At 43.8% G+C, this 17,159-nt stretch overlaps 1 protein-coding gene across 3 annotated transcripts; it reads right to left on the reverse strand.

Moving 5' to 3' along the window:
* Positions 1–473: 473 nt before the first annotated feature.
* On the reverse strand, positions 474–14,769 carry MGAT2 (alpha-1,6-mannosyl-glycoprotein 2-beta-N-acetylglucosaminyltransferase). 3 transcript variants are annotated; one of them, XM_069208704.1, is made up of 2 exons: positions 14,621–14,769; positions 474–3,204 (listed from the first exon to the last, which is right to left on the reverse strand). In XM_069208704.1, the coding sequence occupies exon 2, from the start codon at positions 1,993–1,995 to the stop codon at positions 625–627; it is 1,371 nt and encodes a 456-aa protein (XP_069064805.1). In that variant the 5' UTR covers positions 1,996–3,204; positions 14,621–14,769; the 3' UTR covers positions 474–624. The 3 variants fall into 3 exon arrangements, with proteins under 3 accessions (XP_069064805.1, XP_069064804.1, XP_069064803.1); XM_069208703.1 differs by lacking the exon at positions 14,621–14,769 and adding an exon at positions 14,209–14,353; XM_069208702.1 differs by lacking the exon at positions 14,621–14,769 and adding an exon at positions 14,167–14,353.
* Positions 14,770–17,159: the final 2,390 nt, after the last annotated feature.

Genomic DNA, 17,159 nt, shown 5'->3' on the forward strand with positions numbered 1-17,159 from the left:
GGAATGCTAAATTTATTTTAAAGCCTGGAAGAAAACTTAAAAATTAGTTGAGGTTATCACTTACAGCGTCTTTAATGTTTTAAATTATGAAATTACAAATGAAAAAAAATAATCAAGACCATGTGCGATGCACGTCTAAGAATAAAAAAGGTTCACCAAACGCACTGATGGACAGAAGCCAATTTGGCACTTGAACACTTCCTCTTACTTAGAATGCAATTTAAATCTATGTAAAAATACATTTTAAAATGTACTGTCAAATAATTCGAAATAAATATTGCAATATGTACACTAAATATGTGTATATATATATATTTTTTTTTAAGAAACTTTTGCTGTGTCCTGCTTCACGTGTAAGAGAGAAAAAAAAAAAAAAAAAAAAAAAACACACCAAGTAATGACCTGAACAAACAATAGAGCAAACGGTTGCTTAAACTTTGGAACTACTATGGTTGAGGAAAACGACTGTCGAAGAAGTTTAACAAAAACTTTTATTCATTTTGAATGACACAAATTGTTACCCATTTACACACTTGTATTCATCTCGCAAGAGGAAGAAAAAAAAATAAAAAAATAGGCATACAATTCATACTTATTAAGGAGGCTTTCATAAGACCGCGATAATCACTGAAGTCGGTGATAACTCTTACAAAGTTCATGGTCCCTGATGTCTCCCCAGCCTCCATTTTTCACATGAGGGGAGTATGCCGCCACAGAGAACCGCTTACTGATACTCAGGCTTTCAGGAAACATATACTGCTGATTGCTATTTAAGAGTGACTCTATTTTGGCACTTTCTGTAGATGGCTTGCAGGCTTTCTTGTGGTGCATTCCACAGTCACCCGCATGATAAACTCGAGGAACCTCAGGTACCATGACTTTCCAAAACTTTGGAAGACAAGTGACAGTCAAATACTGAAGTGTCCAATCCCAGTTGTAGTCATCGTATGTGCAGAAGGCAGCAGTGCAGTGGATAAGCTTCTGATAAACATCTCTGTTGAGAACAAGGCCCATATTATGGTCAGTAGATCTCCAGGTCCTCACTTCCAACTTATCAGCTTTACCAGAGAAATCCTGGACACGAGTGTAGGCACCCAGAGATAGCACATCACAGTCAGGACACTCCTCAATCTTCTTGCTCCACATTTTTTTAAGGACATGATAAAAATCAGGTGACATATAGTGATCCTCTTCTATGAGCAGCACGAGCCCTTCATAATCTTTTAGCACCTTTATCCTCTCCCACACAAAATGTAGCTTCCACCACCAGTGGTGCTTAGTTTGGGAAAATTTGGCTTCCCTGTAATGTCCAAATGAGTCTGGGAATGCTGCATTGTTACACTTTAGCTTCTCAGCATCTTTCTTATCAATATCCCTAGGACAGTCTTTGGGATCATTTCCTGGGAACTCGTTTGGGTACAGCTGGATACTGAAAGGAAAAAAGATTTGAATGACCTGGCAGAAATCCACTGCTGCGATGATCTGGTTGATATCAGCAGACCAAAAGTCATGACTGAAAATGAGTAACACATTTTCAATACCTTTGGACTGTCTGAGTGATTCAATAAGCAATTTAAGGTAGTCTGGCCGGTTATGCACCTGGACGACCACCACTACATCCCCCTGAGGGCGGCTCGGTATCTTGTCTATGTTTTTAATCGTCTGGTCAAAGTTCAGCTGGAATGCAATGTTAATGTAAACTGATGTTTCATTGTCCACTGCCTGCTTGTGGGCTGGTTGAGACTCAGAAATTTTCCTGACAGCATGTTGCTGCTCCTTACCTGCATCAACCTCCTGCTTGTGGGCTGGCTGAGACTCGTTGGAGATCTTTCTGATCCCGTGTTGTTGCTGCTCTTTCCCCGTTTTCCCAGTGCCTGGGTTCTGAATGAAAGCCTCATTTTTCCTTTGCCTGCCGCTGTTCCAGAATGCAAAGCCACAGGCGATCACCACCAGGGTCAGGATGAACAATTTTCTCTTGTAGATGCGAAACCTCATGGTATACGTTATAGGACAAGTAGAAATCACACGGGGGGAGCAGCAAAAAAATAAAAAGGAATCTGGTTTGCTGGGGTCAAAGCATGAAGAATATGAAGACAACGAGGCCCCTCGAGCTAGCTCATGCCTGCATGAAGGTGCAGAGCCTTTAGGTACAAAATCATAGGCAATTTATGGGAGGAAACTAAACATGTTTAATCCTGAGAACAGCTGGTATGGTGGGGTCTGCACCACATTTACTTTCAGTGATAAATCAGCGAAAGTTAGGCATATCTCTTGTCAGGCAGACGTTTGCCTTTAGAAGTAGGCAAGGTTAGCATAGCAGTAAAAAAAGAACAGACAGGGATCAGCCCGACCACACAGAAGTTTGGACCTCTAAGTAGAGTAAGAAAGGGGAGTTCAATCCTACCAGGAGTAAGAATAGAGGAAGTTTATGGCCAGGGATCACTGTGGGCGGCAGGTACCCAAAAAGGGAGTGTTACAGTTTGCTTAATGGAAAGACCACTGGAGGACTGAACGTAAATGTGGAACGTTTTAGACAGACAAGAGCAGGTGAGTCACCTTAACAGCAGAGGTGGTTGGGCAGGTGGAAAACCTTGGCCTGATTTAGATTTGGGGCAGGCACGGCAAACAAAGACTTAAGACAGAGACAAATTGAGAATGGTTCAAGGGGTAGGGGGAGGGAATACAAATTCAGTATGTGACAGCCGAGGAGGTGAAATACTGAGGTCAGAGGCTAGGCTCCACAACTACATGTAGTCGTGTTTACTAAATATGTACGCTGAAGACAGGTGGTCATTGTATAAGCTACGAGGACATTAACAAACCATGAGTATAGAACAGGGACTTGGATGAGAGCAGACCAAAAATGGACAGATTGTCAGGGCAAGTGCAACCCACACAAGGCACCAAATCCAACAGGTCTTCCACGGTTGGTCAGGGAGGGATGTTTCTGCACCAGCAATAACAGCTCGCAGGACTCCAGCAACCTAGAGTAGGCAGATCTTGCACATGACCTGGAAAGGTGGTTGGAGCAATCAGGTCCCACACGGTTGACAAGAGCTTGCATGCCCTGCACTGTGAGGACTTGCAGAGTAGTTTTCCAGTGGCAGTCCAAACTTTAAGCTGCTCCTGTAGCCCATCAATTATCCATAGAATGGCCCAATTTCTGCATAAACTGTTGCGTTTTATCCCGGAAGAGAGTAGTTCCTAGGAGAGAGAAAAGACATCAAAAGTAAATTGAAAATAGTACACAAACACTCATAGCTGCCAAGTGTACATTTGATTGTTAAATATTGATGCACGGAGTATGCTTAGGTGTGACATTTCCATGACTTGTGACGCTATATCATGAGTAGAACAAAGCAGTTAGAAATGAAGTCTCTACAGGGAGTGCAGAATTATTAGGCAAATGAGTATTTTGACCACATCATCCTCTTTATGCATGTTGTCTTACTCCAAGCTGTATAGGCTCGAAAGCCTACTACCAATTAAGCATATTAGGTGATGTGCATCTCTGTAATGAGAAGGGGTGTGGTCTAATGACATCAACACCCTATATCAGGTGTGCATAATTATTAGGCAACTTCCTTTCCTTTGGCAAAATGGGTCAAAAGAAGGACTTGACAGGCTCAGAAAAGTCAAAAATAGTGAGATATCTTGCAGAGGGATGCAGCACTCTTAAAATTGCAAAGCTTCTGAAGCGTGATCATCGAACAATCAAGCGTTTCATTCAAAATAGTCAACAGGGTCGCAAGAAGCGTGTGGAAAAACCAAGGCGCAAAATAACTGCCCATGAACTGAGAAAAGTCAAGCGTGCAGCTGCCACGATGCCACTTGCCACCAGTTTGGCCATATTTCAGAGCTGCAACATCACTGGAGTGCCCAAAAGCACAAGGTGTGCAATACTCAGAGACATGGCCAAGGTAAGAAAGGCTGAAAGACGACCACCACTGAACAAGACACACAAGCTGAAACGTCAAGACTGGGCCAAGAAATATCTCAAGACTGATTTTTATAAGGTTTTATGGACTGATGAAATGAGAGTGAGTCTTGATGGGCCAGATGGATGGGCCGGTGGCTGGATTGGTAAAGGGCAGAGAGCTCCAGTCCGACTCAGACGCCAGCAAGGTGGAGGTGGAGTACTGGTTTGGGCTGGTATCATCAAAGATGAGCTTGTGGGGCCTTTTCGGGTTGAGGATGGGGTCAAGCTCAACTCCCAGTCCTACTGCCAGTTCCTGGAAGACACCTTCTTCAAGCAGTGGTACAGGAAGAAGTCTGCATCCTTCAAGAAAAACATGATTTTCATGCAGGACAATGCTCCATCACACGCGTCCAAGTACTCCACAGCGTGGCTGGCAAGAAAGGGTATAAAAGAAGGAAATCTAATGACATGGCCTCCTTGTTCACCTGATCTGAACCCCATTGAGAACCTGTGGTCCATCATCAAATGTGAGATTTACAAGGAGGGAAAACAGTACACCTCTCTGAACAGTGTCTGGGAGGCTGTGGTTGCAGCTGCACGCAATGTTGATGGAGAACAGATCAAAACACTGACAGAATCCATGGATGGCAGGCTTTTGAGTGTCCTTGCAAAGAAAGGTGGCTATATTGGTCACTGATTTGTTTTTGTTTTGTTTTTGAATGTCAGAAATGTATATTTGTGAATATTGAGATGTTATATTGGTTTCACTGGTAATTATAAATAATTGAAATGGGTATATATTTTTTTTTGTTAAGTTGCCTAATAATTCTGCACAGTAATAGTCACCTGCACACACAGATATCCCCCTAACATAGCTAAAACTAAAAACAAACTAAAAACTACTTCCAAAAATATTCAGCTTTGATATTAATGAGTTTTTTGGGTTCATTGAGAACATGGTTGTTGTTCAATAATAAAATTAATCCTCAAAAATACAACTTGCCTAATAATTCTGCACTCCCTGTAGTTGGCAGTGGTTTTCACCCTGTCCAAGTAGGGACCTTCACTCCAGTCAGGGTAAGGGAGCCAAACAGCTAAAATAACTCATGCTCACCCCCTTGGTAGCTTGGCTCAAGCAGTCAGGCTTATCTCAGAGGCAATGTGTTAAGTATTTGTGTGTGTATACACATACACACACACATAAAACACCACGAAAGTACTCCACACCAGTTTAGAAAACAGACATTATTTATCGGAGTAAATCAAGACCAAAACGGCAAAAATCAAACATACACCATATACCACCTTATGAAGGTTTAAATGAGTCTTGATGAATAGGAATCAATGGTTGTATCTTTTTAGCACAAAGTACCTGGGATGCGTCAAGGACGATGCATGCCGCAGGGGAGGTGAGATGCCAAAAAGCAAAGCAATGTGCCAGTTCCTTATTGTGCAGGAGAGGTGATGCGTTGGTCCCTTACTTGCAGCGGAAGTCATGTGTCGATTCTTTCCTTGCAGGAAAGGTGATGTTTTGGTTTCCAGACACGCAGCCTCGGTTCCTTACTGCAGTGTCGATGAGAAATGGATTTCTAAGGATGATGCATGGAAAATTCAGACGCGTTCAAATGATGGAACTGTGGTGAAACAACTGCTGCATGCTCTGTATTGATTTTCCAAATGCGGCGGCAGGCGTTGGGTCTACACTGCAGGCATTGCGTTGATTTTTCTGCTGCTGCGCAGCGATGTGTGGATTCTCATTCAGGTCACCAACTTACACTTCCAAGAGCCCAGCGACTGGAGTTGGCACCACTTGGCAAATCAGGACTTTCAGCAGAAGAGCCCAGGCACTGGCAGATGAATTCTTTGAAGTTCCCGAGACTTCTTAACAGGAGGCAAACTCAGTTCAAGACCTTGGAGAACCTTGGAAAGCAGGATGTAGAAAGCAAAGCCCAGTTCTTTCACTCCCACGACAGAAGCAGCAGGCAAGCACAACAAAGCAACAAGTAGAGTGACAGTCCCTCCTACAGTATCCAGCTCTTCTTCCTGGCAGAATGTCCTCAGTCCAGAAGTGTTCTAAAGTTGTGGTCTTATAGGTCCAGTACTTATACTCATTTCTGCCTCTGAAGTAGGCAAACTTCAAAGGAAAGTCTTTATAGTGCACAAGATTCTGCCTTCCCAGCCCTGGCCCCAGGTTAACTCCAGAGGGTTGGAGTCTGCTTTGTGAAGGACAGGCACAACCCTATTTAGGTGCAAGTGTCAGCTCCCCCCACCACTCTAGCCCAGGAAGACCCATCAGGGTATGCAAGGCACACCTCATGTCCCTTTGTGTGACTGTCTAGAGTGAATTTACAAACAGTGCAACTTTCACCCAGACATGTAAGCCACAGCCAGGCACAGACACAGAATGTTTAAGCAAGAAAATCCCCACTGTCTAAGAATGGCACAAACGCACAATTCAAAAAACAACTTCACCAAAAGATGTATTTTTAAATTGTGAGTTCAGAGACCCCAAACTCAACATCTCTATCTGCTCTCAATGAGAAGTTACACTTGAAAGATATTTCAAAGGTAATCCCCATGTTACCATGTGGGAGAGATAGGCCTTGCAATAGTAAAAAATGAATTTAGCAGTATCTCACTATCAAGACATGTAAAACACACCAGTGAATACCCAACCTTTTAAATACACTGCACCCTGCCCATGAGACTGCCTTGGGCCTACCTTAGGGATGACTTACATGTAGTAAAAGGGAAGGTTTGGGCATAGCAAGTAGGTGCAACTGGCAATTAAAAGAGCACACACAGACACTGCAATGGCAGGTCTGAGACATGTTTACAGGGCTACTCATGTGGGTGGCACAATCTGTGCTGCAGGCCCACTCTTATCATTTGATTTTACAGGCCCTGGGTGCACACAGTGCACATTACTAAGGACTTACTAGTAAACCATATAAGCCAAACATGGATAAACCAATCACCAACAGCATTTAGACAGAGAGCACTTGCACTTTAGCACTGGTCAGCAGTGGTAAAGTGCCCAGAGTCCTATGGCCAGCAAAAATGATAGTCTGCACAGGATCAAAAACAGGAGGTCAGAAGCCAAAAATAAAAAGGGGAAAGGGTAATTTCGAACACATACAATGACTCAAATATCAGAAATGATGTCTTTGGTACATGGCAAATGTCTAAAAACAGCTTTAAAATATACCGGGACACCAAGAGGTCCTGGATAAAATGTCTAAGTGTTAGTCACACAAGATAAGGGGACACTCAGCAGCCCTCTCATCAGGGGCTTGACATCTCCTCTACCCCACCCCCACACACAAACAATGGATGGTGTCTGTATTACATTATAAACAAAACGTGATGTTCCTCAGACAAAAGTAATGTCCCATATTATAAATGATTCTCTTGAGATTGATCTACAAGATGCAGGTCCTGAAAACTGAAGTTAACCACATTCGAATCCACAGATGCTGCTGAGACATTTGTGGAGGGGGCTGACCCCAGGGTGGACAATGATGCTGTGCGCACTCTGACCCCTACCCTAAAGCTGCCAGGAGGCATGGCTGCTGTTAGTGTGGTCTACCGAGGGGGCGTTGCCTCAACTACTGAGTGTCTATCATCCCTGAGCACAGGACGTGCCACGACCTGTCCTGCGCCCATCATCGCCAGGGTGGGGCTTTTGTGAATGGCTGCCTAAATCTTCCTTTATTGCTAACTGCCCTTACTAAATTCTTTTTGGTTATACTCATCTCTAGGTTTTCGTTGTAGGCTTGAAGTACACTGTGTGTCTAGTACTTTGGAATATAAGTGGAACTGTTTGTATGAAGGTGCTGGGCTTGGCTGTTAGATAAAAAAAAAAGTGGGTCTTAGTGGCACCTGGGCAAATGGGGAAGCGAAAAGCGCCACAGGGGCCTACTGGGACCTTGCAAAGTAATGCTCAGACTATTAAAGATAGTTTTTTGGCCAGGGCGGTTGATGTGATTTCGAAAGAAAATCAAGCTGGTGGAAAGAAGACTCATTTACAGCAGAAGATGGGCTTCCGTCAGCAATGCCGTCTTCTCCTTCATCCTCTTTTCCGTTGCACATTACAATAAGCATTGATAGTGCTAGCTGTTAGGGAAGCTCTTGTGTCTAAATATGTACTTCCCTGTAGATAATGGTAATAGGAGACTGTAGTAAATGGGGAGCAACCTCATTCTAGCAATAGTGTGGCATTATTTTCCCATGAACCAGTACCTAGGGTCAAGTCGAGAAAGGAGTCATCTAAGTCTAAGGTGGGTCCTTCCAAAATCTATGTTGATGTATACATCAGGAACCCAAGAGCCCTAGGGCCAGATGTACCAAAGGGTTTTACCCATTCTGTGTCTATGGGAAAATGTGTTTGTACATATGGCCCCTAGTGTCAAGAATTCTAACTCTTTGGTGTGGGACTGCATTAGAGCGCCACTGTCTGAGTTACTCGATCATAAGCTTCAACCACTGTATAATCGCCTTACTACAGTAGAGGAACTTTTGGGTAAAACTGTGAGGGAAATTCTCTGGGTGAATGCAGGGGAGAGGGAACGGGAAGTAGTAACCCTACAGTTCAAGCTCCCCTAGCAGTACTGCCAAGTGAGAATACTTCAATTAATTCCATTGATGGGACATCAGAAAATAATGTAAGGAGTATAGCTCTCCCTGTTCCTCCACCTGAGTTGGAGAGCAATGTTCAACTTAGTTCCAGGTCCATAAGAAAGGGAAACAGGCCCTTTGGGGGCCCAAGAACCATGCAGGAGATTACTCTCTTCCAGTGATTAACTTACCCTCTGCTTCATGTCCTTATGTGGCTATTCTAATTAATGTTCCCTCTTTGGCACCTGGCATAATGGAGTCTACCCTCCAATTTAAAAACAAGGTGGTGCACTGGATTTATAGTGAGATGGGCAGTGGACGTAATTGGAAGGAAGAAATTATATTTGACAGAAGAGTGAAAGGGACAGGGCCCATTCCTATTCAATCACAAACAAATTGTATTACTGTGAACTTTCGTAGGCCTGTGGTAGCGAAAGAAGTGTTAACCCAAGCAGGCAAAGACTAGGCCCGGTCAGGGAATATAACCGTTGTACTGTTGGGGGGGGGGGGGGGGGCTTCTACAAACATATAGATTACACATATAGGAGATACAACCAAACACAACTGGATAATAGTGGTCAACACAGGATACAGTTGCATCAGGGCTGGGGGTGGGAAATAGATTTCAGGTCTTATCGGATCTTGAGGATAATGATTGACAGGGGGTGAGGAAACTTGCTGTGGGTGAGGCTCAGAATATCAGAGCCGCAGGTTTACTAAACACTGTGTCCTCTAATGCACCACTGAGTCCAGACTAAATTGGAATCACTGCTGAGGAGGATGAATCTTGGGCTATCCACCAGCTAGAGCTCCAACCAATTAAAAGGTGGGCTCAAGCTGCCCTTCAGTTGGAATCGCATTCTACTGAGTTGGGGGTTAGGGCCACAAATGGCTGCACTATATCTGACTCTAAGGGGGGGGGCCTGTACCTTTAATAATCATCTTTTTAAAAACTGAATTGACTACATTCTTGTTGCTCTAAGATTATGGTCCCAAGTAGTTGATACGGTTGTACAAGAAAGATTGGAGATTGGCCATAATCCTGTGTCTTACAATGCTTCTATTGTTTGATAAATCGGTAACTGACCTTGCAAGGCTTCCTAGTATTCTGAATGCGGTACCAACTTCAGATAGGCACTGTCTTAAATCGAGTCAGGCTGTTATGAAGCCAGAAATGTTGTCTAACATCTAAGGAGGTACAGGCTACTTTGAGTATTATTGTAAAAAGTAGGGAAGGAGAGAGTGGCCATTAGGACTTTAGCGAGCTGAACACAGGGGCTAGGTGGTATAAGGATTGCAGGTGTAAGAGGCATGCTTTGGCTAGGGCAATAAAGTAAAAAAATGTAGTCATGATAGTAACTGACAGAAAGGGATATAAGGCCCCCAGGGTTAAGGCTAAGAAGGAGTAGGATAATGTTAGGTGGCAGAAGCTAGTGGAAGCATATGTAGCCAGACACCAATCGCACTTTGGGAGACTGCTGGCCAGTGGCCCTAATTTTGGGGGGGGGGGGTGGATGTATCTACAGAATTAGGTCTCGATATTTCAAAGGGTCGCGCATTTTAAGGCTCCCTATTATGAGGGGACACTCATCTACCGAGAGTATTACACTGTATAATGGCCTACAGAATTTTAATTATCCAACTTTTACTAAAGAGGACATACTTGATTCTTTGACATTTGCGAGGGGTAAGGCTCCAGGACCAGATGGCCTACCCTTGTATCATATTGATACATGGGCTGAATATATAGTATCCTTAGCAAATGTGATTGCAATGAGAGCATCTATACCTCAGTCCTGTCTAGTACACCAATTCATCCACTATCTTTGGATATGGGAGTTTTAAAAAAATAGCTCTTAAATCATTACTGTGGCCTTTGTTACTCTGGCCTAGAATACTTGCCACCCCAGAGCTGCCTCAGTATACTGCAGCCCTCCAGATATTATTAAGATAGACAGATTTCATAAAATGTCTTGGCTGTCCTCGATTTCGAGAACTCTGGTCTCTTTGGGCTAGGGTGACATCTGGCATTATATAGCTGAATTTCAAATCCCCTCTAAGAAGTTGCTGAAGAAACAGTATTGGGCACTTATGCTCCAGATTGGGGGAGGGGGAGCAAAATGTGAAAGGCAGCTCATTAACGGGTGCTTTTATGATGTTTAAGTCAGTGCATGGGTTCGAGAAATAGTGGGACTGGATTACAGTCCGACTAGATGGGAAGCTGTACCACCAATCTTCCACGTTTTGTCTCAGTGCTGTAGCAAAATTTCAGGGGCGGATGTGGGCTAAGAGAAGATCTGCTTCCAAACAATAATGATTGTTCTGGCTTATAGGATTTTGTTTGTCATCAGCCCTACATTGGGTTTGATTTTAAGGTATTTTAGCTCAGGTATATACTGTTTAAAATGTTTTTATCTGGTTACGAGATTTTATACTATACATTATATAAATGTATTGTAAGACTTTCATGGCTATGCCGAAATAAAGTTATTTTCGACTTGACCCCACAGAAGGTGAGTCATTTCCAGTGACAGTCATTTGGCAAACCATAATCAATTGTACTCTTAGTGTCATAGGGCGGAAGAAAGGCAGAGTAGTTCCATGCAGAATTTAAATGTTGTCCTCTACATAATGGACAGCTATCTGCTGTAGGGGATCACATTCCTTAGCTTCCTTATCATGACATCATATCTCTTGTAAAGACCAATGTCATCACCAACTGTATTTTTGTAACTGGCTTTACAGCAATTCTTGATGAAATAGGCACTCACGTGCTACGAAGGAAGGGCACATACAGGAAGGAAGAATATTTCAAAATCACTATAAATTTGTTTAGTCTGGTACCAGAGCGTAGCTGCTATGTGTCCTCATACGTGAGACACAAATGAGTCCTAATTGCATCAACAACACTTTGCATTTTGGAACACATTTCACTTTCCTCGTTAAATATTACCTGTGTCATTATGCAAAGGGATTTTCACTGAAAAGGAAGATCTGCCCATGACACACCTACCCCTAGGAGCATGACAAAGTGTTCAACCATTTCATGACGCATTAATGTGACTGTGCTTTAATGCAGAATGATCTATGCACCTAGTACAATCCGAAAAAGAAATCGGACACTGAAATAAAATGTTATACGACGTTTGTAAGGGGAAAATCTTTGCATGGAATAATGAACGCTAAATCAGGACAGGAATAGATTTTGTTTTCTTTTGGAAATAAAAACCATTTGCTATTGTTTATACTTTATGTGCCCTTCGCGGACATACCATGGTCCCCATACAAAATTATACATCCAAATGATGGACGTGCTTATTTGGCAATATGGTGCTGTTTGTTTTATGTAAAAATTACATTACTTTGTCACCGATGCTCAAAACAGTCTAAATCTGATTGACTAATCAGTTAAACCTACAGCATCAATCCACTCAGGTGTTATCTCGGTGCCATGAAGCCTTTGGATGTACGTGCGCTGTATGAAGACCATTAACAAAGCAACTAAAAGTGAGATATGTTCTTACAAGCTATACTTGAATGGATTAAACAATGCTTAAATAAACATTCATATTTGCTTTGAATCGTATCACATAAAAAAAAAAAAAAAAAAAAAAAAAAAAATTGCTGGCTTAAATGCATTGCCAGTTATAATACCATACCTTCGTATGTAGAACCATATTAAAAGTGGAGGAAGATTGAGATGCAGTAGTTTAACATTGGCAACCAAAAGGGAACGTATATCTAGTAGTCACGTTCTTTTACTGACTCTCGCACAGCACAAGGTCATACATTCATCGGCATGCATTCCACAAATTTCATCCCCACTTCCCGTAAATTTGCTACACTTTACTTTGGTGTACATATTATTAATTAAATTGTGTTTCAAGTTCTGGACGGTTTGCTGTGGCTCAACAGGTCGAAGTTCACTGCGTGGGCTTTGGCGCTAAACCATAAACTCAAGGCTTCAGAGTTAGTACTTTTTGTCAGCAGTCTTCTGTATATAAAGTCAATTTTACCTGCTCAACGTTTTGATCACCAGAAACCCTTGTTGTGAATACAAACATTTTGAAACAAGAGAATTTCAGTGTTGGCGGGACTGTAGCCTAGCACCTTCACATCAAAACCAGCCCCACTAGTTTATTTAAAATCCAAATCCGTCAGAATGGGGTACAGACCCAATATTTATCTTATTTCATTCTTTCGGGATATCCCAAAGTGATACACAGGCGTTTTTGTTGTATTTCTTCAGGCACACCTTTATTTAATTTCAATCCAAATGTACAGCCAGCTAACACGTTTCTAGGGACACACCCTGCCCCCCCTGAGAGAGTAGTTCTTTATTCATCTGTCGTTTAGGTTTCTTGTCCTGGCGATTTTATATACACTAAAATATACACTTTGAAAGTTCGGTATCAGCAACAGTACTGAGATGCATCATCATGAGGTCACACCTTTGCCGGCCTCTGCGCTTCATAGTATACTAAAGTATCCTTCCGGCGCATTTGCGAACCCTGTCTGTATATTAACCTAACTTTCTAATCGATACAAAGAATGCATTTTTTATCTGTGGCTGGGACCTTTAGAAAGACGTGTAAATCTTCGCAATGCTCCTGGCACGCTCAGAATATCCACTGGGTAGGTGCCTCGCGCCTGCACTCCAATACTGAAACCACTTTAATGCCAGCTATGGCGTTATACAAAAATGTATTAAAAAAACATTACAGAATAAACTCGATTGTGGACTAATAAAGTTTAAAAGTTACTGGTTTAACTGTTGGTACTACGTCCAGCTGGGTTTGTGCACAAGCAGAAGAACTTCCTTCCGAATGCAGGCGGACAATACCAACGGCGCTCATAACATTCTGAATAAAGTTACAAAACAATAAGAATTCAGTTCTGACTACTGAGCGCATTTCAACATATTCGAGGCGTTGACCCACTGGTTAAGTTCTCGTGTGCCATAAAATGACAGGTGTTCCCGCCGCTGTATGAGATACATTAAACCCGGGGCCATGAGAAAGGTTTGGGTTACTGAAAGATTAAGACTCATCGAGAATTCACCCCGAAAGCAAGGGAGTGGGAGCGTGAACACTGTCACAGTGAGAACCCACATAGCGACCAAGAATTCTGCATGCACGCTGGTGGGTAGGAAGTTGGTAGGTCAGTATGTTAACAACAACCAAGAGCTACTTCATGGCCCATCGAGTCAATATACCAGCCTATCGGAGGTCCTGTGCATGAAGGTGCAGTTGTTCACACCTGTTCCACCGACTCGAAATGTGATGGGATAGCGCGTGACTTCCTGCAAATCGCACCCTGGGTTTGAGGTATCTACGTCTGCAGTGGAAGTTAAATGCAGGAGTAAAGCTTAGTCTTAACAGAAGGGAAACTGATGGGGCCTATTAGCCACAGAGCGGCTGGTGTAACCATGACAATCCAACCGCTCCTCAAGTCAGGCTCTGCGTAGGCACCTGTCATAGGAGCTGAACAGAGTCCCGAGATAAGGGGCTGCCCTCTAAAACATCACAACGCCCAGCAGTGGTGTAAGTGCCGCGTGTAGTTCGCTTACGCTTTACTGTGGCGATAAAGGTCTAAAATGCAGCTGTCTCCCCCGCGATTAGTGATCTTACCAGGGCAAGGTGGTACTGACGGACTCCTGGACACGGCCTTACCGGGCTGTCGGTTCCACTTTCCGGGTCCACCTGCGGAGAGCGACTGCGGTCTCCAACTGGAGCTGCTGCCACTCCGCCTGTGACAGCAGCCAAATGACGTGTCTCACGCTGCCGTCCGGCGTCTGATGGTGCTTCCGGGTGACACACAGGCGTAGATGCTCGCCATCTTATGTGTGGTAGACGTACTTCTTGTGTGCCATTGCACACTATTATCGACCGAGCACTTACCAAAGACTGACTGAATGCAGTTCCTACATGTCAATGCATTTTTTAGTGAGGTTGTTTATTTTTTCACTAAAACTTGAAAGCCTATGAAAAGAGCCACACGCATTTTACTCACGTCAGTAAAATCACCCTGTTAAATTGAATCTTGTAGTTTAAAAATTACCATATGTGAAGTTCGATTACTTACACGGAGTTTTCAGTCTGTCTGTGTTTCAGACCTACGACGCCCTCTGCAGCTTGGTGCCTTGAGTAGCTTTTGGTAACCGGCGTTATTCACCATAAACACTGTACTAACAGTTTTTGCTGGACCTCCTCAGTTGCAAATACATAAATCACCGTTAAAGGAAAGCTTTGGGATGGCGTAAACACACGCAGACTTAAACATGGCCGCCGTCTGAACATGTGCACATGGAGGTTGTACTGGTCCGCCTGGTAAGCGTGGTCCTCAGTACCACGAGGACGAGGAGCTGTAAACGGAAGTAATAGTCATGAAGTAGCTTTCATACAGACCTGTCAGCTTGTCGCAAAATACGAAGTTACTCGCAAAATAAACATTTTTCTATCTGTCGTGTCAAGAATTTCAGATTATATTACGGACACGGAGGCGATAATTATGCTTCTGTTTACTTTACTGATCCAAACAGCAGCCATTCAAAATACACAGATCTTTAAACTATGCTTTCCATAAGCCCCTATCACAGTCAGTCCAATCATATAGCTTCCCTGTCTATAAAAGTCCTGGACACTAGTCCTTCCTTATTCTTGATGTAGGAAGAATAGGAATACATCACATACAAACAAACATAAGTTCCCAAATCCCAATACAAACATTTTAGGGTAGATAGTTGTAAACCAATGTAAGTAGTGAAAGGTTTAATACATGACATGTTAAAAAAGACAGACTGTGGGATCAATAGAAAAGGCAGGTCATATTTAGGACAAACAAACACTTATTACTTAGGAAACATATACACATGCTGCATTGTTAAGTTAGCTGTGCTGAAACACATAAGAGGCCCAAGCCACATTAGAATGAGAGTTTTTCTTTAAAGCTGCACCAACTGTTGCTTTCAAAATGTTCACTTAGCATGAACAGGGTGGAACAGAAGGGTGTATCCTTCCTTAGCACAGGGGTCCTAAAAACCACAAGTCATTCATATCGTGTTAAGGGGAACTGTGTAAAGGGTCAGATAAGTATTTGCAAGGGAGGGCTACCATGAGCAGCACGCAACATATAGGCCCTCATTCTGACCTTGGCGGGCGGCGGAGGCCGCCCGCCAAAGTCCCGCCGTCAGGTTACCGTTCCGCGGTCGAAAGACCGCGGCGGTAATTCTGACTTTCCCGCTGGGCTGGCGGGCGGTCGCCTTCAGACCGCCAGCCAGCCCAGCGGGAAAGAGGCTTCCACGATGAAGCCGGCTCGGAATCGAGCCGGCGGAGTGGAAGCTGTGCGACGGGTGCAGTTGCACCCGTCGCGTATTTCACTGTCTGCGCAGCAGACAGTGAAATACATGTAGGGGCCCTCTTACGGGGGCCCCTGCAATGCCCATGCCAGTGGCATGGGCACTGCAGGGGCCCCCAGGGGCCCCGCGACCCCCCCTACCGCCATCCGGATCTCGGCGGTCCGACCGCCGGGATCTGGATGGCGGTAGGGGGGGGTCGGAATCCCCGCGGCGGTGCAGCAAGCTGCGCCGCCGCGGAGGATTCAATGGGGCGGCGGTACACTGGCGGGACCCCGCCAGTGGTGCCGGTCCGACCGCGGCTTTACCGCCGCGGTCGGAATCCCCATTGGAGCACCGCCGGCCTGTCGGCGGTGCTCCCGCGGTCCTCCGCCCTGGCGGTCAAAGACCGCCAGGGTCAGAATGACCACCATAATCTCTTGTTGTGCAGAAAGATAGATATGGTGAATGACGTCAGTGTAACTTGCCCACCCATGAGGCCAACAAGTTCAAGTGCTTCTTTCCAGAGGCACCTCATTACCTTATCTGTACTGCTTGTAGTTGCTTACGTAAATGCTGAACTCTTGACCACAGTTTTTTGTGGTTTTTACAGTATAAATGCTACTGGTGTTTGAACCAGAACTTTGAACTTCAGTCATGGCCTCTATGTGAGACTGCCTGTTGTTCCCAGCTGAAAATCGATTAAATTTATATTATTGTGTCAAAATGATTTGTTTTATTTTATTAACAGATTTCCCTCTAACATATTGGCGAGCTAAGCCAGGAGCTCTACTTTGATCTCACCAACTGCTGAACTGGGGGCCCTGCCTGTCTCCACGAGGTGATTTGTGCACATTTTAAAGAGGTAAGGGAGATGCCTACATTTATGTAAAAATCTCTGATTTCGTGGGGACAGATGGGTCTCAGTGGAAGGTAGTGAGGTGGACAAAGTACGAGGTCTGTTCCTTTTATTTTATAAAGACATTTACAATTTTGACACTGTAATATATGTAATTTTTGTGTTTGCATGCAAGATTGTGTATGAATTGAGATAATATTAAGGGATCCCGGTGGTAAGTCCGGAAGATACAGGGAGCTTGACTAAGTAAGTCAAAAGTGGTCAGGAGTAGTGTTGGACGTGGGGGCTGAGCAATCAGTGTATGTTTTAAAGAACACTCATGTCAACCTAACCCAGATATTAAATCTGGAAGTCACTTTTTTGTTGAAAATAGTGAAAAGTTGTCCCCTCTATGAATCCAGAGGGAAGTGACCAGTAGTATTTTGTTTGCC

This window comes from Pleurodeles waltl, chromosome 9 (genome assembly GCF_031143425.1).
Source record: "Pleurodeles waltl isolate 20211129_DDA chromosome 9, aPleWal1.hap1.20221129, whole genome shotgun sequence".
In the NCBI taxonomy this organism is placed as follows: Eukaryota; Metazoa; Chordata; class Amphibia; order Caudata; family Salamandridae; genus Pleurodeles; species Pleurodeles waltl.